Source organism: Leptonychotes weddellii, chromosome 1, assembly GCF_054177405.1.
Source record: "Leptonychotes weddellii isolate Sample4059 chromosome 1, ASM5417740v2, whole genome shotgun sequence".
Taxonomy (NCBI): Eukaryota; Metazoa; Chordata; class Mammalia; order Carnivora; family Phocidae; genus Leptonychotes; species Leptonychotes weddellii.
The window spans coordinates 60,546,449-60,568,890 of NC_138369.1; the positions used below are offsets into that span (position 1 = coordinate 60,546,449).

At 49.8% G+C, this 22,442-nt stretch overlaps 2 protein-coding genes across 3 annotated transcripts; one reads left to right on the top strand and one right to left on the bottom strand.

Moving 5' to 3' along the window:
• Window positions 1–2,437: 2,437 nt before the first annotated feature.
• On the top strand, window positions 2,438–16,186 carry ACKR2 (atypical chemokine receptor 2). 2 transcript variants are annotated; one of them, XM_081825310.1, is made up of 3 exons: window positions 2,568–2,673; window positions 8,005–8,088; window positions 10,861–16,186. In XM_081825310.1, the coding sequence occupies exon 3, from the start codon at window positions 10,890–10,892 to the stop codon at window positions 12,048–12,050; it is 1,161 nt and encodes a 386-aa protein (XP_081681436.1). In that variant the 5' UTR covers window positions 2,568–2,673; window positions 8,005–8,088; window positions 10,861–10,889; the 3' UTR covers window positions 12,051–16,186. The 2 variants fall into 2 exon arrangements, with proteins under 2 accessions (XP_081681432.1, XP_081681436.1); XM_081825306.1 differs by lacking the exon at window positions 8,005–8,088 and having other exon boundaries at window positions 2,438–2,673.
• A 273-nt stretch (window positions 16,187–16,459) lies between these two features.
• CYP8B1 (cytochrome P450 family 8 subfamily B member 1) lies at window positions 16,460–18,227 on the bottom strand. The gene has a single exon (XM_006747953.3). The coding sequence runs from the start codon at window positions 18,089–18,091 to the stop codon at window positions 16,586–16,588; it is 1,506 nt and encodes a 501-aa protein (XP_006748016.1). The 5' UTR covers window positions 18,092–18,227; the 3' UTR covers window positions 16,460–16,585.
• Window positions 18,228–22,442: the final 4,215 nt, after the last annotated feature.

Here is a 22,442-nt window from a genome sequence, read left to right on the forward strand (position 1 = left end):
AGATTTTATTTGTTTTCTCAAGACAGAGAGAGAGAGAGAGAGAGCGCGTGCTAGTGTGGGGAGGGGCAGAGGAGGGGAAGAAGCAGGCTCCCAGCTGAGCAGGGACCTCCATGCAGGGCTCCATCCCATGACCCTGAGATCAAGACCTGAGCCAAAGGCAGACACTTAACCGGCTAAGCCACCCAGGCACCCCTGTTTTTGTTTTTGAAAAAAAAAAAAAATCTCCCAGGGGCGCCTGGGTGGCTCAGCCATTTAGCGTCTGCCTTAGGCTCGGGTCATGATCCCAGGGTCCTGGGATCGAGCCCCGCATCGGGTTCTTTGCTTGGCAGGGAAGCCTGCTTCTCCCTCTCCCACTCCCCCTGCTTGTGTTCCCTCTCTCACTGTCTCTCTCTCTCTGTCAAAAAATAAATAAAAATCTTTAATTAAAAAAAAATCTCCCAGGAATGTACTGGATTCTCTATGTAAATAAATACAAGTCTTCAGGACTTAAATGTGACTGATGTGATAAAATGCAATGTAAATAAACTTTACCAGCACACACACACACACACACACACACACACACACACAAGAATTATGGAAATAGAAAATCACTGTTTGGCAAACAATACAGTAAAAATTGTCAACATCATCAATGAATGTTAATATTAGTGGGCAAAAGTTGATAAGAACGAGTATTTGCATAATCTCAAAGTACCTCCCCACAAGATGCTTATTAATTACAAAGGAATAAATAGTAATTTTACAGTGGAAAAACCTGGCAGACACCATCTTACCAGGTGATTAAAGTTAACATCGCCAGTAATGAGATGTATTGAAATCATATACCTCTGGTATAATGCACTGAGAAGGACACAACATCACTTCTGTGGTGCTCCTGCCTAAAATACATAACTGTAATTTAATCTTGAAGAAGCATCAAACCAAAAGTTAGGGATATTCTACATTCCTCTTCAAAACTATCAAGGTAATGAAAGACAAAGCAAGACTGAGGAACTGCCCCAGAAATGGAGAGACTAAGGAGCCACAACAATCAAATGCAATGTGGGAGTCTGCTTCAGATCTTGGACCAGAGCAAGGACATTAGTCAGACAGTTGGTGACATTTGAATAAGGTCTGTAGAATGGTATTGAGTCAATGTTACTTTCTTGGTTTAGATCATTATACTGTGGTTCTGTGGTTCACATCAGGGGAAACTGGCTGACAGGTGTATAGAAATTCTGTGCACAATTTTTGCAAGTCTAAAAATTATCTTAAAATAAAAAGTTTGAACAAGGTGGGGGGGATGAAGAAAGAGCCTAGGTTCTAGAACTTAACTGTTCTAATTCTCTCAAGAGACTTAATACAGAATGGAAGAAAAGCCAATCTTAAAAGGTTATCCATCCCCAGGATGGAACCAGGGCTCTATGGCTTCTGTTGGGCATCTCCTTATTCTTTATCCTCCCTGTTGATAACGAGCATCTGGCCTGGAGAGACTTGGAGACCCACCCACTTGGAAGGTCCTCTGCTCCCCTCTCTTGGAGTGAGAACCCATCACAGCTTGACCTCCACGCTAGGTGGCCTGTGGACCCCAGGGAAAGGCAGATGTTGAAGTCCATGTCCACCTCTCTGGGGACATTTTAGTTCTCATGGTGGCTATCCGAGGAAGGCAGCGTCCCCACCCCCAATACAGATCTGAACACCAAGGTGCAGAGAGGTGAAGCCACCTCCTCTAGATCACACATAGGTACGCACAGAGTCAGAGTTAAGCCCGGCACTGTGTGACTCCAATGCCGGGAACTGTGACCACCTGGCATTATTCTGTTACTGCTTAATTCAGGTACAGACAGCAGGCATTGACCAAGCACCTGCTGTGTATCAGGCTGGTAGTGGGGTTGGAGGGGGAGGTGGCCGAGACATTGCCCCCAGACCACAGGTGCTGTCCTGGCAGAGAAGTACCCTCATACTGGCAAGCATATGGCAAGCAGAATGTCACACATACACACACACACACATACACACACAGAGTCAGTGAGTTTCTGCTCTTGCCTGGCCCTAGGTTCAGGCTGGTGGGTCAAGTATGGTCCTTGCCCTGGGAGTTCCTGACCCAGGAGGAGAGCAGACAAATAATCAGGCAGAGATACATGCTGCGATGCAGGTGGCAGAGGGAGAAGGGTGGGGGAAGGGGGAAGATGGTTTGGAAAGTCTAGGAGATGAGAATCGTGCTGACACTCTGGGGACGCAGACACAGCTCTGCTTGGTGGGAGTTATGGACAGAGGAGATGTGGGGGAGGATGGTAGTAAGATCATGCTGGAGAGGTGTCTGAGATCGATGCAGCTGGCTGGAGTTGGGAAAAGCTGCCTAGCAAAGGCCTGAAGGTCCGGACTGGAGCTGTTCGTCTCCTTGGCCCAGCTGCCCGGGAACTGATCCAGAGAGGTGTGGTTGGGGACGCGTGTTTTCCGAAGTCAGTAGATTGTCTTTGGGTGGGGGGGAGTTGCTCCTTAATGAGGGGCGGTCGTTTGGGCTTGACTCGTTTCCAGGGAGGGAAATAGGCTGGGGCAGGCGCAAAGGGATGCTTTGTTCCGGAATAAAGCGGGATGTGTGCAGGGCTGATCCAGAGCGGGCGAAAGACTCATACTCTCTCTGCACTTCTCTGAGGAAGCAGGATCCAGGAGCTGCTGCTCTCCTCCTGGGTGAGGTTGGACACCCCTCGGCAAGTGGGTCTGGCTCTGGGAGGTTATGGCCATGGCTGGAGTGGGGTGGGCCCTACCCACGGGCTGCAGGGAGAGACTGGGTCCGGTGGCTTAGAGAGTGGCCACAGGTGTGGGGAGAGGGAAGTGTGAATGGGTCAGGGTGGAGCATTCTCTTTAGGGCAACTCTTGGAGCAGTTGCCTCAGCAGCTGGGGAGTGAGGCTGTCTGCTGACCACATCCCCCTTGACTCCCGCTCTGAGAATCTGCTCTGTGGATTCTGAAAGTCCCTGAGAGTTGGTATCAGACAACTGAGTACCTCAGGCATTCCCTTTCCTCCCTGGGCCTCGGGTTCCCCAGCGGAGACAGATGAGATGGTCTTTAAACCACCCCCCAGCTCTGTGGTCTTCTTTTGCACACATCCACATGCTCTCCTTGTGCCCCCTGGTCCTCTCTTGTTACTCCCTGCCCAGGTCCTCAGCTCCCTCCTTCTGCCCCAGACAGTCTCAGGATTTTCTCTTATCTATCCCGGGCTAAGCCAAGTGTTATTTATGGGCCTGGAAGGGAACCGATAGTTATGGCACTCATTCAATTATTAGAAAAACTTCAGGAAGGAGACATTTTATAGGTAAGGCTCAGAGAGGTTAGGCAATCTGCCCAGGGTGACTCAGCCATTAAGAAGTGGACTAATCTATTCTGTCTATTCTTCCATGCTGCACCATGCTGAGTGTCCCACCCTCCCTGAGGGTAGTGGAGATGATGACTGTATTTCATTTTGAGCCAAGCATAATGCTGAACTATAAATGCAAGGAGCTCTCGTGGTAAGAGTTCAGGCGACAATGAGAGAGACAAAACTGAGGTAAAAGCAAAAACGATTCAGGAAAGACATGACATGACAATCATACCTGCTTCTGCAGCAGCTCCTTCAAGAGTTGGGCTCTAAAACCACTTCGTTTTTATTAACTGAAATAAGCTTTGGGAGGAGGGGTTGCCTTGTGATTTTATCAATGTCGCAAACATCCCCAGTCCCTGATAAGAGCCAGGAAACATTAAGTAATGTGGGTCCCAGGGAGCATGGGGAGCAGGCGGGCCTCACATCTCCCAGGGAGCAGGAGGAAACTTCAAAGGCCCTCATGCCCTGCAGGGGACTGGACAAACCGCTCTTCCAGCCAGGCTCTGTGATTCCACAAATCCAGGGGGGTTTAGTGCAGTGGGCGGAGCTCTGGACATGAAAACAGACAAGATACACCAAAACATTCCCAAAGATTATTCCTGGAGGCAATTAGCCTCTTTTCTATTTTTTGCCCTTATATTTCCGCATTTTACATTGCGCACATATTATTTTTGTAATCAGGAAAAATACATGTTAAAAAAAGTAAAGAGAAAAGGAGAGTGTGCCACGGTCCAGGGCTCTGCAGTTCGAGGCTCTAAGGTCAGCTCTGCCTGATTTGTGGTGTGGCTCTGGGCTTCCTGAGAAACCATGGAGGTAACACCTGCTGCCTCTAACAAGGGACCCAGGAGGACTTGCAAGGACCAGGCTATAAGAGTCTGGGGAAGCATGGAGCCCTGTGTAAATGTCAGGACCCGTTACTATTGTTTTCATTGTGTTTTATACATCACAATGAGTCCAAATGCAAGGCTTCTCATAGTGGACCATGAAGAGGGTAGCTGTCCATCCCGTGAGTCTGAGGTCAGGGCTCCCAGCAGTGGAGCTCCCAGCATATGGTCCAGGGCTCTGGCCCTGGATCCGCTGCAGGGACTCCGTTTCTGACCCTGTAGCACACTTGCTGAGTGGCCTTGGGCAGATTAGTCCCCCTCTCTGAGCCTCAGTTCCTCATTTGTAAAATGGGAGTGGAATAGTGCTTGTCTCACAAGGTTGTTGTGAGCAGTGAGTACATGAATACACAGAAAGCTTGGCAGAGGGGACTACAACTGGCTTGTTATTTTCTCTGAGAGGCAGTATGACTCAGTGTTTAAGAGCATGGACTCTGGGAGGGGCGCCTGGGGGGGGCGCATTCGGTTAAGCGTCCAACTCTTGGTTTCGGCTCAGGTCATAATTTCAGGGTTGTGAGATTGAGCCAGGCCCCATGGTGGGTTCCACGCTCAGCGTGGAGTCTGCTTGAGATTCACTCCCTCTCCCTCTCCTTCTGCCCCTCTCCCTGTGCTCTCTCTCTCTCTCTCTCTCAAAATAAATACATAGATAGATAAAATCTTTAAAAAAAATCTGGGTTTCAATTCCTGGATCTACTAGTCACTTGCTGTGTGATCTTGGGCCAGTTCCCTAACCTCTCTGTGCTTCAGTGTTGTCAGCTATAAAATGGGGCTGATAATAGTATTTAACTTCTATAACTTCTGTAAGGTAAATGTGAGGATTGAGTAAGTCAATACATGTAAAACTCCTTGCCCCAGCACCCAGCACACCGTCAGGGCTCTATGATGTTAGCTGTTAAAATGATTGCCCGCGATTTACTCCTCACAAAATTCTTTGCTGTGAGTGCTATTTATTTTATGGGCGAGAAGACAGGCTTGTGCAAGTCAAGAGCTCCAGGACGGAAGCCTTGACTTTGTATTAGGGCTGGCAGGGCCCGAAGTTCAAGCCCAAGGGCATCCCAAATCAAGCAGTGAAGCAGAGACCCGGCTCTGCCCCGAGTAGGTTGTTCATGAGTTCTCTCCCAGTGTGCTATTCCTGAGGCACCAAACTTCTTCCTTCAGGGCCTCCTTGTGTGGCTCGCCTTTCCTTTCCCTGTTTTTCTTTCACATACCATCAGCCCCCCAGCCTCTTCCATTCAGGCACCCCAAGCAACAACTGCAGCCTGGTCTCCTGTCACTTCATCTCTAGTGTCCATCCTTCACCCTTGTCTTTTAATGAGCTAGCTCAGACTCAGCCTGCGTTCAAATCCCAGCTCTGTGACTTACTAGCTGTGTGGCCTCGGGCAAGTTCCTTAGCCTCTCTGTGACGAATTTTCCTCCTATATAAAATGGAGATGATAATAGCACCTGCATCAGGGTGGTATTGCCAAGATGAAATGAACGGATGCATGCCGAGTTCTGAGAACAGAGCCTGGCCCAACCTAAGTGCTATGGAAGTGGTGGGTGTTTGTCACCGTTGTTGCTGTAATTGTCATATATGCAGTAGAGTTGAACATCTGGTGTTTTCTCAAACCCCGGGGCGGTGGGGGAATAGAGTGATCCCCAGCTGTTACCAGTTCACCCAAAGGCAAGTATTCTTCTACCTATGTCCCAAGGCCGGAGCACTTTCCACAGCCAGACGCTGCAGTCAGAGAGGGCGTCACTTCAGAGCTCCTTGCTTCAATTTTTCCAGCCACAGCGAGGCCATAAATGCAGAATGGTCAAACCAGATTTATAGGCAGAGGGGGCCCATCCCAAGCTGAGCCAGGGTGGAGTCCAGGCCTTGGGACTCCATCTCCACCCCAGTCCTCCCAGAGCCTCCTGGGGAGGGGAGCCTCCTGAGGGAGGAAGCTGGGGGTGGCCAGAGGGCACATCCTGTGACATTGGTCCAGGGAGGCTGTGCCAACTGGAGGCAGCACTTGAACATGGCTCCAGGAGAGCAGTGGGCTGGACGTGCTCCATGGCTCGGGGCTCCCAAGGCCCACTGGCACGCTGGCCTGGGCTGGGGAGAGGCCCCACACAAGGAGGGTCTTGGCTCTGCTGTGTCCAGGGCACAAGTGGGGGGCAGGCAGAAAACCAGGCAAGGGAAAAATGAGGCGTGAGAAGAAGGGATGAAGAGAGGTGACAGTACTGATTGAGTCCATGGTCACTTGTTGAATTCCTCTCAGATGCCAGCCCTGTGCTAATGAGTTCCAACCTCTGCCTCGCAGAGGGGGCGAGCCACTCTCAAAAGGTGACTCCGCCCAAGGAGCCAGGCTCCACGACTGAGGAGTGACCTTCTGCGAGTGCTGGGGGTTGGGGCAGGAGTTACACCAGGCTAGCAGCCTGGGCAGCCTTTTGGGAAGGGAGAATTTGGGTTGCATTTTAAAGGGTATGATTTCCAAATTGTAAGGAGGCCAGCATAATTTTTGTTCACTAGAAGTGATCTCAGATGTTATTCTTGGTTTTACATTTTGAAAGCTGGTGTGGCTTTTTGGGGTAACGTTTGAGCTTGTTTATTTGTTCACTAGTCACAGCTGCACTGTGGACAGCACGCTCAGTATGGCCAGACCACGGGGAACCTGCATGGGCCCCTGTCCCCAAGGGCTCTTGGCTGGGGAGGAGGGCAGCTACGGCACCGATGTGGCAGGTCGAGGAGGAAAGGTGATGGAGACACAGATAAGGATGGAGGGAAATGGGCAGGGGTAGGTCAGGCTTCATGGGGTCTTGATCAGGGGTATGCCAGTAAAGGTTTAATAACCAGCTCTCAGGGATGGGGGTGGCGGTGGGGAGCACATGCAAGAAGGAGAGGAAGCTCCAATTGTAGCATTTGCCATGGTGTAAATATCCCCACCATGACCAGTTTCAAGCTACCAACTTGACATCCCCAAATGCAGAACTGGTTAATATCATGAGTGTTTGTTGGATGCCTCCCAGATGTTGCATAACTGGCTCTCACAAGCCTGTGGGAGCTGCTTCAGCATATTAATGACTTTGGATATTTTCTCCACTGGTTACTAAGGTCAGAAGTCCCGCTACCAGAAGCTCATTCTTCAACTTCAGGTTTGGCCATACCGAGAAGGGGAGCTAGGGGAAAAGGGTCACCAGTGCTACCTTATATCGTTGGGGCCATCCAATCCTGGGTCCCTCATTTGCTGATCTTGAAGCTGGGGGCAATGGAACTCCACCGATTCCAAGCCTCAGTCTCCTCATCTAGAAAATGGGAATCATAATAGTATTGCTTCCCAGAACTATGGTGAGGATTAAAGGAGAAAATTACACCTGTGTGGTCAGCTCATGGAAGGAGCTCAACTAACATGGCTGCCTTCCTGCCTAGATGGACGTAGTGATATCCTCTCCCTTGTTGCCTCCACTGTGACTTCTCTGAGAGGCCTAGGGAGGCGAGCCCTAGATCCTCAGATGGGGGCATTACTCTTCAGCCAGAGATTCTTGCTGAGTCAAAACTGGAGCCAGCCCAGGCCAGCAGCTTCAGGAAGTCACAAAGAGGATGATGTTACTGCTCCAGAGACAAGCTGTAGTTTGCCTTTGTGCCCTTGGCTTCATTGTCGGGGAAGCTCTGCTCACCTCATCCTTGTTTTCCCTCCTCTTTAAATCCTCCCTCTCCGTATAGTTCCCTAGATTCCCCCAAAGGTTCCACTGCAGAACTTCATACTGCTAATTCGTACTAGCATGTAAATAGCTGATACTCTCATTTATTCCTCTCAAGGTATTGCTGGATAAACCAAATGAATTCGGGCATAAGGAAAAGTGAACACAAAAAAGAAAAACCCGAGTGAGTCCAGAGGGACAGGTAGGTGTGAGTTGACAGGGACCTGAAGGGCAGTCAGGAGCATGGGGTTCATGGTCTCAGAGTTCAAAGTGACCTGGAAAGATTCCCAGAGTGAACGGTCAGGAGGCCAGAGGCCCCAAGAGGGAAGGGAACAGTGTTCCAGGTGGAAGGAGCCTTGTAAAGGTGACCTGGGCCAGCCTGGACCCTAACCTCTGGCTTTGATCAAAACGATCATCAGACTTGGTTGTTTGTTAAAGCAGGGACTTTGAGAACCCAGGTCAGAATCAATGTCAGTAATGCTGGACCAGAAGAGCCGGTGTTTAATTAGTGATAACTTCTGATTAATAATCCCTAATCAGGTCCAAGTGCAGAAGAGCACTCCCTCCTCCCAACTCCAGTAGCTCATGGACTCCAACACCAGCCAGGCCCCTTACTGTTGCCCAGGAAAGGGAGGGGCTCAAGGAAAGGAGACCCCAGATGCACAGGAGGGGAATGGAGGACCAGGAAAGGAAGGCACAGGCAAAGTTCCTGAGGCCAGTCCAGAGCCCAACCCTAGATAAAGCCACCCAGGCTGAGCTCCTAGGTAGGGCTAAAGCATGTGTGTGATTTTCCCCAACATTTGGCAGATGCCATTTAATAGGAGTCCAAGGGTGGTACAGAGGCTCAATGAGTAGGAAGACTCTGGGGTTTCCCTGGGAGATGTTCTGTCTCAGCAGCATTGTATATTTCCATCAGCTGTGAGGTCCCAGTGTCATGGATATAGGATGGGTCCGCTGAAGGCCTGAGTCAACATTTCTTTCAGAGTTCTACCTGGGAAAAAAAAGAGACAAAACTTCTACCAGGAAGGATTGGGGCAAATGTTTGCAATGTAAAAGCTAAATCCTTACCATATAAAACCACTTATAAAATGAGAATCCCATCCATTAAAACAATGAACTATTCACAGAAGAAATACAAATAGGCATTGAATATACTAAAAAGTTCAATCTCTCTTGAATCAAAGAATAAAAAATAAAACACAGAGGTGCAAAGTGGGCTTGATTTGTATTTCTTGGTTTATGAACCATGATCACCAGCCTATAGGCCCCACTCCAGAGGCCGTGCATGAGTGCTTCCTTGAGTGACGCATTCTTTTTTATCTCCTACTCTCTCCTCCAAAACCCTCTTCTTCATTGGTGAACAATCTAATGTGTTGAACATGAAGTCCCTCTCCTGGAACACAAAACAAGATTAAGCATAATCCTTGGTTCATGACAGATTCTTATCACTGGTGCATGTGAGTCTCTCTCTTAAAAATCATTTTTATTTTATTTTTTAAGATTTTATCTATTTATTTGAGAGAGAGAGAGAGAACACGAGCAGGGGGAGGGGCAGAGGGAGAGGGAGAAGCAGGCTCCCTGCTGAGCAAGGAGCCTGATGTGGGACTTGATCCCAGGACCCTGGGATCATGACCTGAGCCGAAGGCAGACACTTAACTGACTGAGCCACCCAGGTGCCCTTAAAAAGCATTTTTAAAAATACAATTAAAACCTGGGAAACCACTGCCCCAGAGGGAACTAACTGGACCACAGACAGTGACCTGCTCTCATTCCATGCCTCTGGCTTCTGCCCAGGCAGCCACCATCTCGAATGCTGTGCCTATCATCCTGCTTTCCCTTTCATCTCTTTGAACTCCTTCAAAGTATTTTTGTTTCATTTGTTTTAATTCTATTAAACAAGTATCATGTATATATTTTTATGGGACTTAGAAATGTTGGACATATTCAAATGGCAGTAAGGAGGTAGAGATTCGCAGGTGGTGGGGGGCGGTGAGGAAGGAATCCGGAATGTCTCCCACATTTCAGTCCTAGGTGACTGAGTAGTTGGTGGTGCCATTCAATTAGAGAGATGCAGGAGAGAAGACACTGGTGGGAAGATGATGGACTCAGTTCTCAACAAAGCAATAATTTAAGCTAACATTCAATGAGTGCCTACTATGTTCTGGGCACTCTTTTCGTAGAGTGTGAAGTGCTCTACGTGAATGATCACATTTAAGCTTCACAAGAACCCCATGAAGTAGGTACTATTATTAGTAGTATCATTTTAAAGATGGAAAAACTGAGGGATGGAAAGGTTTAGTAGGTTCTGAGTCTCTCAGCATGATGGATCACACCTTTCTGCTATAAACCTAGATACACTGGATAAAATATTTTTATTTTTAAAATATTAAATATTTATAAATAAAAATATTGATGTAAAACTAAATATTTATAAATAAAATATTTTTAAAATAACAAAAATAAGGGAAATCCGTAGGTGATAGAAGTCAAGAAAATTGAAAGCCAGAGTGGACACACTAGACATTTATGGATAAAAGAAGTCCCACTGAAGAGAAGTGCTTGTTGAAAAAAAAAAAAAAACATAAGCCACACAAAGAAGAATAATTGTAAGGCACACATGAGGAAGAGTATGGAGACCCAATACACAGGTGAATGGGTACCCCTAAATAATAAAGAAAAATCTGAAAGATTATCAATTCTTTCAAACGATGAAGGAGAAAATAAAGAAGAGAAGCCATAATGAAAGAAGGGAGTACTGTGAAAACACCTGAGGTTAAGCCACCCACCTAAGGTAACAGCTGTAAGTGGTAGGCTCGGGCTCCCCACACTTGTGCTCTTCCTCGCTAGCCTACAGGTACTGATGTTGATGTGAAGAGTCTGTGGGGCCTCCCAGAGCAGTAGCAAAAGTGGGTTTGGAGAATGGTAGAGAATGTCTGGTTTCACTATTTCTCTCCCACTGTACTCTGGTCTACAGAGCTCCAGAACTGGACGTGTCCTCCCAACATGGCCTCCACCGCCTCCCCTCTGCTGCCCACCACCAAGGTCGCCAGTTCTGAGAACAGCAGCTCTTTCTATGACTATGAGTACTACCTGGACCAGGTGACCTTCATGCTCTGCAGGAAGGACGAGGTGCTGGCCTTTGGCAGGATCTTCCTGCCAATCTTCTACAGCCTGATCTTTGTGCTGGGTTTGGGTGGGAACCTCCTTCTTCTAGTGGTCTTGCTTCGGTATATACCTCGCAGGCGGATGACTGAGGTCTATCTGCTGAACCTGGCCATCTCCAACCTCCTGTTTGTGGTGACACTGCCTTTCTGGGGCATTTCTGTGGCCTGGCATTGGGTCTTTGGGAGTTTCTTGTGCAAGATGGTGAGCACCCTCTATACCATCAACTTCTACAGTGGCATCTTCTTCATTAGCTGCATGAGCCTGGACAAGTACCTGGAGATCGTCCACACTCAGCCCCATCCCAGGCTGAGAACCCGGGCGAAAAGTCTGCTCCTGGCTGCCATGGTATGGGCTGTGGCCCTGGCTGTCTCCATCCCTGACATGGTCTTTGTGCAGACACATGAAAACCCCACAGGTGTGTGGAACTGCTATGCAGATTTTGGGGGTCATGCGACCATCTGGAAGCTCTTCCTCCGTTTCCAGCAGAACCTCCTGGGGTTTCTCCTTCCACTCCTTGTCATGGTCTTTTTCTACTCCCGCATTGGCTGTGTGCTGGTCAGGCTGAGGCCCCCGGGCCAGGGCCGGGCTCTAAGGATAGTCGCAGCCCTGGTGGTAGCCTTCTTTGTGCTGTGGTTCCCGTACAACCTCACCTTGTTTCTGCACTCACTGCTGGACCTGCAAGTCTTTGGGGAATGCCAGGTTACCAAGCACCTGGACTATGCACTGCAGGTGACAGAGAGCATCGCCTTCCTTCACTGCTGCTTCACCCCCGTTCTCTATGCTTTCTCCAGCCGCCACTTTCGCCAGTACCTGAAGGCTTTCCTTGTCACTGTGCTCAGGCGGCCCCAGGCACCTGGCCCTGCACAGGCCCCTCTGTCCAGCAGCTCTGAGAGTAGCAGGCTCACTGCCCAAGAAGAAATGACTGGCATGCATGACCTCAGGGAGAGGCAGGCTGAGCGCTCACCCAACAAGGGTGATGTGGGGGAAAATCAAGCCTGAGTGGCCATACCACAGTCCAGTGAGAGTGGATGGGACCTAGCTCAGTTGGGCATCCCCCCAAACTCCTCTCTCCAAAGGCCAAGGCCTCAGGGACCATGTTGCCACGTCCCGTGGTTGGTTCTCAGTGCTCCACCATCAGCGGCATCTGCCTACTCTTGCCTCCTTCCTCCACTTTCTTTACTGCCTTCCAGGAAACCATACTCTCTTGCATGAATTGCTAGAGTGGTTTCCCAACTGACCTCTGTGCTTCTTGTCATCATGCTCTCCTGTCATCTAATCCGTACCCACCAGCCAGAACGATCACCTCACCCTCAGCCATCACTTCCATCTTCCTCAGAGTAGCCCAAGGCTTGCCACCCACCAGTCGGCTCCCTTCCCTGGAGCTCAGCTGGGGAAATATTGCTGCAATATTGTTTAATGTCACAGCGTTGATGGTGGCTCCAAGAGGCTGGCGAGCAGGAGGGGCTGGAAGTGCCCCACATGGGGAACTTCCCCGGAACGTGAGAGTTGGCAGGTGGAAGGCGGAGTGAACACATGTTCCCAACAGTCCAGGAGGCTCATCCTCCCTCTGCTTCCCATGCCCCCTCCCTGGAGCCTTCGGGGGTCCCTGGGGCCTGCACAATCAAGTCCAAAGTCTGTCCAGCTTTGAGCCTGGAGCTTTCACAAGGAGAATCCCATACACCAGCTTACCCTTATACCCTTCGTTACTTTTCATTTCCTGGACACCAGGCACCCCTTGTTTCTTGCGCATTCCCACCTCCATGTTTTGTGCTTGCCCACTCTCTTGTGTAACAGGGGTCACTTTTCAGCCAGCTGTCCATTCATCTTTGTCCTGTCATGGAATTCTGCTTGCTCTGAGAAACCACTCGTTGTTCACTCTGCCCTGTGCTTTGGGTGGAGCTCAGGAAGAGCACAGGACTTGGGCCAGTTACAGCCTCACTTTTTCCTGGCATGGTGATTCATTTAGGATGGGCACAGGACCCAGGTAGAGCTTGTGAAATGCGGCAACTAGAACATGCTAGAACAGAGGCATGAGACTGAAGCCAAGAGGATGTGCAGTGTGGGGGTGCTCCTTCATCAACTCGAACTTCAGAGGGTGAGGTGATAGCACTGTGAATGAGCAGACCCCGAGGGCAGTGTGGAAGTCCCAGAATCTAGGTGGAAGCTCATCCCAGTCGTGGACTTGACCGTTACACGAACCAATATATTCCTTCACATGGTGATGTTCTGTTACTTGCAATCCAAGGATTCCTGGCTGATGTACCCTGCCTGGGTGCTTCCCTCTTCATGTCTCCAATGGTTAGCATCCTCCCTGGCTACTGAAAACCTTTCCCCAGGGAGCTCCTGGCACACAGTGACATCTCTCTTTCCTGAGTTTCTAAAGCACTCACTGCTTTTCCCCACCTACCAAAACCACCTGGTATAACCTGCCCACATCCTGCTGTGCTGGTCCTGAAAAACCCAGCACAGAGCCTAGCAGATGGTAATGCACGGAAGGAAACTTACAGGTGGATAGACTGGAGGACAAGAGAACACAGGGCTAGGTATATGCAAGCTCCAGGAGAGCAGGGACTTTGCCATGTATTAAATCGATATCCCCTGTGCTTAAGTCAGTGCTTAGAATATAGCGGAGGCTCATTAAGTATATTTTTTAATGAATGACTGGATCAATAGAGAATGGAGCAGGTGGTCAATATTCTGCCATTCTTTCTTTGCTTCCCCCGAGTTTCAGATGCTCTAGTCACAGCCCGTGTGTCACAAGCAGGGCTGTCCCTGAATGTTGCCAGAGTTGACTGTGCTGATTTTTCACTCTTTGTTTCCCCTGCCTCCATCTTGTTCAGCTCTTGTGCCTTTAATTCTCTCTCCCAAGGCCCCAGACTCCCACTGTCATGAAGGACTCTGAGCTCCCGTGGTGCCCTAGGCAATGAAGCTTTGGCTCTGAAGGTGGTGATTTGCTTGAGGATGTGGGGGTGGGGCTCTATTTTAGAGCTCCTGAAATCTGCCCCACTGGGGACCTCAGTCCTGCCCAACGAGCAGCCTGACTATACCAACAGGGTCTAGGGACCCAGAGTCTCTGACTTTGTATCCATGATGCACAGATGGGATGGGACAAGCTATGCCAGCCGAGGGACACCTGGCAGGGCTTGTCCCCAGCACTGGTGCATTTATGTGTGTGTGTGTGTGTGTGTGTTGCCATGTGGGCTGTGCATAGTACATATGGCTGTGTATGTGGGTCCGACATGAACACGTCACTGTATCCACATGGGTCTGGGTCTGTGCACACAGGTTTTCTGTGTGTTCCTGTGTATCTTTTTCTAGCTGTGTGAGTGTGGGTATGTGCTCTCTGCAAACAGCAGGTGTATAAGAAGGGCCCTGAAGCCTGTGCCCAAGGGGGAGGAGAAGGGCTGGCCACAGGTGACCCATTGATCCCTTTCACTGTCCTCATTGCCACTGACTGCATTGCTGACCATATCGAGGGCTCTGACTAGAGCACAGAAGGCACTGGTCAGGGAGAGAATTGGAGGTGGGCTCTCACAGCCCGGGCCAGGACAGAGCCCCCTCCATCCTGCCCTTATTTCCCAGCCTGGATGTTGGTCCCTCCCGCTGCTCTGCATCTGCCCAAAGGCCTGGCTTCCTAGCTGCACTGCTCAGACCTTTCCAGGAAAGCTCCCAGGATTCTCTTGGTCCTCAGATTCTGAGGCAAGCTGGACTTTTCCCCTGGCTGACCCGGGGAGAAGGACAGGCACGGCTCTACTCTGTGAAGGTTTGAGGGTTTACAGCTGTTACTACCTATGGAAAAAAAGAAAGACAACAAACCGAAACAAAAAAACCACTCTCCCCCCTCCCAGCCCTGGTAAGCATGCTTGGCAATGGGATTGTCTCCATCTCACATGCCAGAAAGCTGAGTGAGGCCAGGGTGGGGAAGGAAATGATTTGAGGACATGAAGTAAAACAGCTGAGATGGAGTCAATTTTCTATCATTTAATCTCCATTTAGGGAATTGGGGGTCAGAGATGGAGCAATAAGGTACCAAGCCCTATGAGCTCCAGTCGGAGGGAGGGGCCGGGAGGAAGAGAGCAGGACACAGAAAGCAATGACACATAACAGATGTGCTATGATGTGAACAGGGCTAGGGGAACCTCAGCGGATGGAGTCCGTTCTGGGGCAGGGGATGGAAGAGGGGAGATCCAGGAAGGTTTCCAGGAGTAGCCAGCACCAGGGGTGGCCATTACAGCAAGCCACTCTACTTTACAGACCATTCTGTTAGACAAAGTTGGCAATGTTGAATTGCACTGGGTTGAAAATTTGGGGACCGACTGTGGCAAAATTTAAATGTTAGGTGTGTGGAGGGATGGGGAGCCAGAAAAATGAGAGAAGGACAATCAGAGGCGAAAGGTTTGGAGAAAGGTCGGGGTGAACAGAGGGCCAGACAGGCCTGGTGGCGGAGAGACGCAGAGTGCTGAGCTCTAGGAACGGCAGTGGGGGTGGGGAAAAGGGGACAGTTTCAGAGACACTGCAGGGGCTTGAACTGACAGAACTGGGGCATGACTGTGGGTGAGAGTGGGGGAGGTGAGGGTGTCTCCTCTGTATCTGTCTTGGGGGGATGGGGTGGGTGGTGGTGTCCTGAGCAGAGATAGGCAGGGAAATCCGGAGAAGGGCGTGATTCAGGGCAGACGTGGGGGACAGATGCTGAGTTCTACGTGAGCCAAACTGAGTCAGAGGGGCTGTGGGACCCCGGTGGGAAGGATGAGGGTCTGGACGTAGGAGGGGCTCCAAGCTCAGCAATGGTTGTGGAAACCAGAGGAGGGGATGAGATCACCCTGGGGTGGGGGTGTGGAGGGGGGACAACGGCACGGAGCAGGGACCTTGAATAACTCCTACGTGAAAGGCACCATGTCTCCAGACCTGCTCTATGAATTCGGGAGCCAATAGCCACTTGTGACTGTTGAGTACTTAGAATGCGGCTGGTTTGAAATGAGACATGCTGCAAGGGGAAAAAGTACACGCCAGATTTTGAAGGCAACACAAGAAAAAGAAACGTAAAATTATTTCACTAATATTCTTTTATTGATGACATAATGAAATGCTAATATTTTGGATATATTAGGCTCAGTTAAATATATTATAAACATGAACTTCACCTGTTTCTTTTTGCTTTTTTAAAAATGTGTCAACTAGGAAATGAAAAATTACACACGAGGCTTGCCTTGTATTGCTCTGGACGAACCTGAATTCCACAGGATGTGGAATAGGCGTCGAGGAAAATAATAAAGTGAGGTGGGAGGATGGAGGGTAACATTAGCAAGACACTCCGTTACTCACGATAACCAGTTTCTGTACTGCAGGACTTGTCAAAGTACACGTTATTTCCCAAACTAAGTTTGGGAAAAGTCAGAGAGCTAAGGAAGGCGACCAGGACAGAGGAAGGTGATGCCACAGAACCCGAGGGAAAGGTGGGCCTTCAGAGGGGCTGGAGGAGGTGGAGACTCCCAAGGGACGTCTTGAGGCTAGGCTCGCGGCCACCTTGGCAGAGCTCAGTGGGTAGGTCGCAGGCGGTAACGGAAGCGCACCTCGTGGCTGGGCTGGGTGGTGCCAAAGCCCCAGCGGTGGGGGTCCACAGGTGGCACAGATGTGTCAGGGTCCACCAGCTCCAGGTCAAAGTATGTGACCATGAGCAGGACAAAGAGCTTCATCTCACTGATGGCCAAGAACCTCCCAGGGCAGATGGAGACACCTGAGCCCCACGGCATGGTATAGTGGTGGATCTTCTGGCCTGCCTTGCAGAAGTGCACTTTTCGGCTACCATTGGGGTTGAGGAAGCGATCATACTTGAAGGCAGTGGGTTCCGGGTGGATGTCAGGGTCCATGTGCACTGAAAGATAGGGGAAGAGGGCCACGATGTCTCCACTTCGGAGCAGGTACTCCTGTCCATTGGCCATCTTCAGGACATGGTCACTGTGCACCACCCTGAGGAGGGTGGGTGCAGTCCCCAGCCGCAGCGTCTCCTCCATCACACTGTCCAGCACTGGAGTGCGGTGCAGGGCGCTGATGTCAAGGTCAAAGGACTGCCTGGCCTTCAGCCTGGCCTCCCCCAGGACTTGGGTGGCCTCCTCCCTCACAGCCCGCATGGCTTCTGGGTGCTTTAGCAGGAACAAGAGGGCCCAGAAAGAGGTTGGGCCCGTGTTCCCCTGGGAGGCCCAGAGCATCATGAAGTTGAACTTGTCCTGCATGGCTGGGGCTACTCCCTGCTCCCTCAGATACTGAAGCATGTAGGATATCCAGTTGCTGATGCCATTCTTTTCCAAGTTGTGCTGCACAGAGAGTATCTTGTGGAACAGACTCTGGAGCCGGCCCACTTCTAGCCACTCCCGGGGCCCCAGCAAGGAATAAACAAACCTGGGGAACAAGTTGTCAAACTTGCGGAACTGGACAAATAACTCCTCTGCCTGTTGCAAGTCCTGCTCCTGGTCCTTTGTATGGCCGAATAAGCTCAGGTAGCCCGCCTTGAACAAGACATTGTAGCAGAAGTGGAAGAGGCCATCTTCACGCCAGCAACTAGAACCCAGACTCTGGCCCGTGGGACCCAGCATAACGAGGGCCAGGTTGTCCAGCATGGTTTTGTTGAGATCTGCCAGGCCGTCCCCCATGAGGTACTTGGTGCTGGCAGAGTGTATCATCCGGTAGTCTCCTTGCACCGACTGGTATCCAAATACCTTTAGCACCAGTTTTTCTGCATACTCCATGAAGTCTAGTTTTCTCTGTGCATCCCTGAGGATGGGGCCAAAGGAGAGGGGGTCCATGACAAAGGTAAAGTACTTGCCCCCTAGCTGCACTGTGAACACATCTCCATGCTTGGCCCACATGTGCTTCAGGAATTCAAGCATGTTCTTCCGGAAAGCCATGGCATGGCCCAGCCAGGGTATGGAGCCCTTATCCAGAGGGGGCTCCTGGGGCCTGCGTCGCCGGAGCAGCCCCAGCAGACACAGGCACCCCACGGTGACCACCAGCAGGGCTCCCAGCATCAGACCCCATAGCACCATGGCTATGCTCTTCCAGGTTGAGCTCTGGACACACTGTTCTCTGGGTGCCAGAGAGCTTTTGAGAGGCTGTGACAAGTTGGGGATGAAAAGGTCTGTCCACCTGGACCTTGCCCTGTAGCTGTAAGTTCTATTAAATAACCCTGGCGAGACAGTATCTGGGGGAAAAGTGTTCTCTTAGATTTAGCGCTTGCTTCAACCTGGTGGGAGGAGGGGGGTGGGACCAGAAGGAAGCCCAGAAAGAAGCCTCTAGCTATGGTCACAGTCCCCTCACCAGCTTAGGATTTGCTCTGATCTTTTCAGACTCAGCTCCAGCATGAGTCTACAAAGCTTTCTTTGATCCCACTCCACCCGCGTGGTTTACTGACCATTCACACCTTTATTTTCTCATACATTCATTTATTCATTAATTTGTTAGCTCATTCAGCAGAAATGCACTAAGCACTTATGAAGTTTCATATCTCTCCCTTCCTCATCTTTTTTTTTTTTTTGTAATTGTTTCCTCAATACTTCTTCTTTTTTTTTTTTATTCTTATGTTAATCCCCAACTCCCTTCCTCATCTTTAAATGATCCTCAGAGCCTCCCAGATTGGCGACACTCCAAGCAGAGGTTCAGACTCCAGTCCCTGAACCTGGGGCCTGCTGGCCCCATTGGCTTGCACACTTGTCCAGCAAGGGCAGATTGGGAGTCTTACAAATACAAAATGTCAGAGATGATAAGGACTTCAAACCAATTGCTTTATTTCATGATGAGGATGTAGATTCACAGTGTAGTGGGGACTTTCTCTCACAGCTGTCCTGGCTTCGGTGAGGTGAGCTGACCATTTACTGGAGACCTTCTGTGAGGTGTCACGCCAGGTCCCTGCCAGCAGGCCCAAGAAGGAGAAAGCTGTGCCTTTGACTCTAAGGCCATTGTTGCCATAACGTGAGGTTCAGTCTCAATTCAACTAGTTCTGATAACCCCCAGGTTACTCTTTAACTTCCTAAGTGACCCACAAATAGGGACTCTGTTTCCTCAGATTTCCACGTGTCCTCTAGAGTGAATTCCCTTTGCCTTGTGCAGCTCCCCTTTGTGGGGAGCTGGAAATGTCCACACTCTGCCTCCAGGGAGTCCTCTCTGATTGCTTAGGGCAACCACAGCAAGTCATCAGTATCTCCTCCGCCTCAGAATCTACAGTCAGAAATTGTGGGCCAACTTCCATGAGTTGAACTTTGTTCCCCAGTTTTTAATGGATCACAGCATCACCTTACATTCATTCTCATCTATACTTATTCATTCCCTCCTTCCTTGGAACAGCCCCATCTATCCATTAACAGATATTTACTGGGCACTTACGGCCAGAACTTCTGCTATAACCAACCTCGAATCAGAGAGCACGGTCCCTTGCCCTCTTGGAGTGTATGGTCTAAGGAAGGGGAAAATATATTAAATCACTGCCTAAACAACTCTCTAATTACAATTGTGTTAAGTGTTGCAAGTGAGAGGAACAGAGCGGGAAGTGGGGTTGGGGAGTCAGGAAAGCCACACTGATTAGGTGGTGATTAAGTGGAGGCCTGGAGGAAGACAAAGCCAGGTCGGTGCGTGCTGTGTGGTGGTGGGGCTAGACGTGGAGGTCGGGGAGCATGCGGGACGTGCTGCTCAGTGTAGGTGGCAGGCCGTTCAAGGAACGGGTGCAGATCCACTCAGGCGCCAATGTGGCTGGAGGGCTCGGAGGAGGGGGAAGCGTTTTCAGCACAGCGCAGGGTCGGCCGGCTCAGGGCGAACTGGAGCTCTGACCTATTGCGCTGCACTGGTCCAGTCCACCTGGAGCCACTGAGCAGGGACTGATGCGGGGGCAGTCCTTACTGGCTCTTACCGGGCGGAGGCTAGCTTGCCCCGGGGAAATTGGCCTATGCGGCTGCCCGGCCAACCCTCCCGAGTGGCCAGCGACCCAGAGCGAGCCCCGGGAGCCCTGCGGCACGCCTCAGCCTTCCCAACTAGGGCCGCAGCTCCGTAGGAGGGGGGCACAGAGCTCCAAGCGGGACTGAGAGGCTCGGGAGGACCAACGACACGCAGAGACGGCCTCCGGGCGTGCTAGAGCGGGCGCGGGTTCGAGGGCCGGAAAGGCGATGACGCACTTCCGCCCCTGCAGCCTCCGCCGCGGCGTCTCCAGGCAGGTGCTGCGGGCAGTGCGTTGTGCAGAGGCGCCCGCTGTCCGTCGGTCGGTTAGGCTTCGCACCGAGGCACTGTGTGTCTGTCCGTTTGTCTGCGGAGCAGTCAGTTTAAGGGCGTGGGGAAGGACGCCCGCTTCACTGCCACCGCCGCTGTTTCCAAGGAGCGCGCTGAGCGTAGCCACCGCTCCGGACCGTATTCCTGAGAGTTCTCACCTCATAAGCCTGGCGGGAGCATTGTTTCGGCTGTCCTTAAACATTTTTTTGTGCCCCTTTCCTGCACACCTCATTTGCACATTTCATGGTGAGCGGGGGGGGGGTGGGCCATGGTTTGAGGCCTCTAGACAGGGCTCAAGAGGGTCTCTGGTCCCGTCTGGTGTCTTCTCATTTCACATATGGCCCAGAATTTTGAGCAATTGTGCACCGATAGGAAGGTTCCATTTACCTGGTCCGGTTTCTATATCGGGGTTCTCTAGTCCAGATGTACTGGCTATCCCCTGCATCTTGTTTGCCCTTTGTTCCAGTGCTGGATGATAGTGACTGCTCGCTTAGCGCCTGCCGCTTCCTGCCCACGGCCTCACCCCCAGAAGTCAACAACGGTAATGTCGAAATGGAGAGGCAGGGGAGAAATTGTTTTACTCTGCCTTTAGATCAAATAATAGTCTCATTTAATTTAGCGCTGGACTTATTTATGCCTTCCTTTCCTTCCTAGTTTTTAAGGTTCTGCCTCCATGGCAGCTTGGTTCTTGACAGCCTAGCCCCAGGTTAATTATTTTACTCCTCGTCTGCATCACATATACCAGGTGACAGTGAAGTCAGTATAGAACTTAAAGGGCAAACTTGGGTTCTTGTTTCAACTTTGTCACCAACTCATGACATGACCCAGGACATTTCAGTTTACCTCTCTGGGCCCTACTGTTCTGCTGTGTCAAACAGGAAGCTGAACTTGAGGTACTTGCCAGCATTGAGATGCCATTATAAAGGTATTGGGCTGAGGCTTAGATATGAGTGCATATAGAGGGAGAGGATGGAGGGAAGGATGGGAATTGGATTGATTGACCTTGAGCACCTGTTCTGTTCATGGCTGTGTGCTGGTCATCCCCATTGTCACTATAATCATCACTATTCTTATTTTGAGAATTTACCATGAGCCAAGTATTGTGCTAAATGCTTTACGTGTATTAAGCAATCTAATCCTCATATCAGTCTGCGGGAATCCCCAAGACCACCCTCGCATTCAGAGATTCCCTAGAAGAACTAATGGGACTCAGCATGTAGTTGTACTCATGGCTAAGATTTATTACAGTGGTGTATAAGGATATATAGCCAGATCATAAGGGAAAAAGACACACATGGAGTCTGAAAGAATCCACGTGCAAGCTTCCTAATGCTTTCTTCTTCAAAGAAGAAATCACAAGAGAAGTTAGAAAACACCTTGTGATGGATGAAAATTCAAACCAACATACCAAAACTTACAGTGAAAGCAGTGTTCAGAGGTAAAATTATAGCTGTAAATGCTTACATTAAAAAAGAATATCTCAAACCAATAACCTAAGTTTACACCTTAAGGAATTAGAGAAGAGCAAGCCAAATACAAAGCCAGCAGAAAGAAGGAAAGTGTAAAGATTAGAACTGAGATAAATGAAACGGAGAATAAAAAAACTCAGTGAAATCAAAATTGGCTATTTGAAAAGTTCAAAATTGACAAAACTTGAGCTAGATTGACTAAGAAAAAAAGGAGAGAAGATGCAAACAACTAAAGTCAGGAATAGAAGTGGAGACGTAACTATTGACCTTACAGAGATAGAAAGGATTATACAAGAACACTTTTGAATAATTGTATGTCAACACTCTCAATAATTATACATAAACAAATTAGATTACCTAGAAGAAATGGACAAATTCCCTGAAATACAAATTACCTAAACTGACTTAAGAAGAAATAGAATCAACAGATCTGTAACAAGTAAAGAGAGATTAAATCACTAATTAAAAGCCTCCCAACAGAGGGTATGTGCTCTGGTAAGCGCTGTGAATTGTGCAAGACTGTTGAATCTCAGATCTGTACCTCTGAAACAAATAATGCAATATATGTTAAGAAAAAAAAGAAGAAGAAGAAGATAGCAGGAGGGGAAGAATGAAGCGGGGGAAATCGGGAGGGGTAGACGAACCATGAGAGACGATGGACTCTGAAAAACAAACT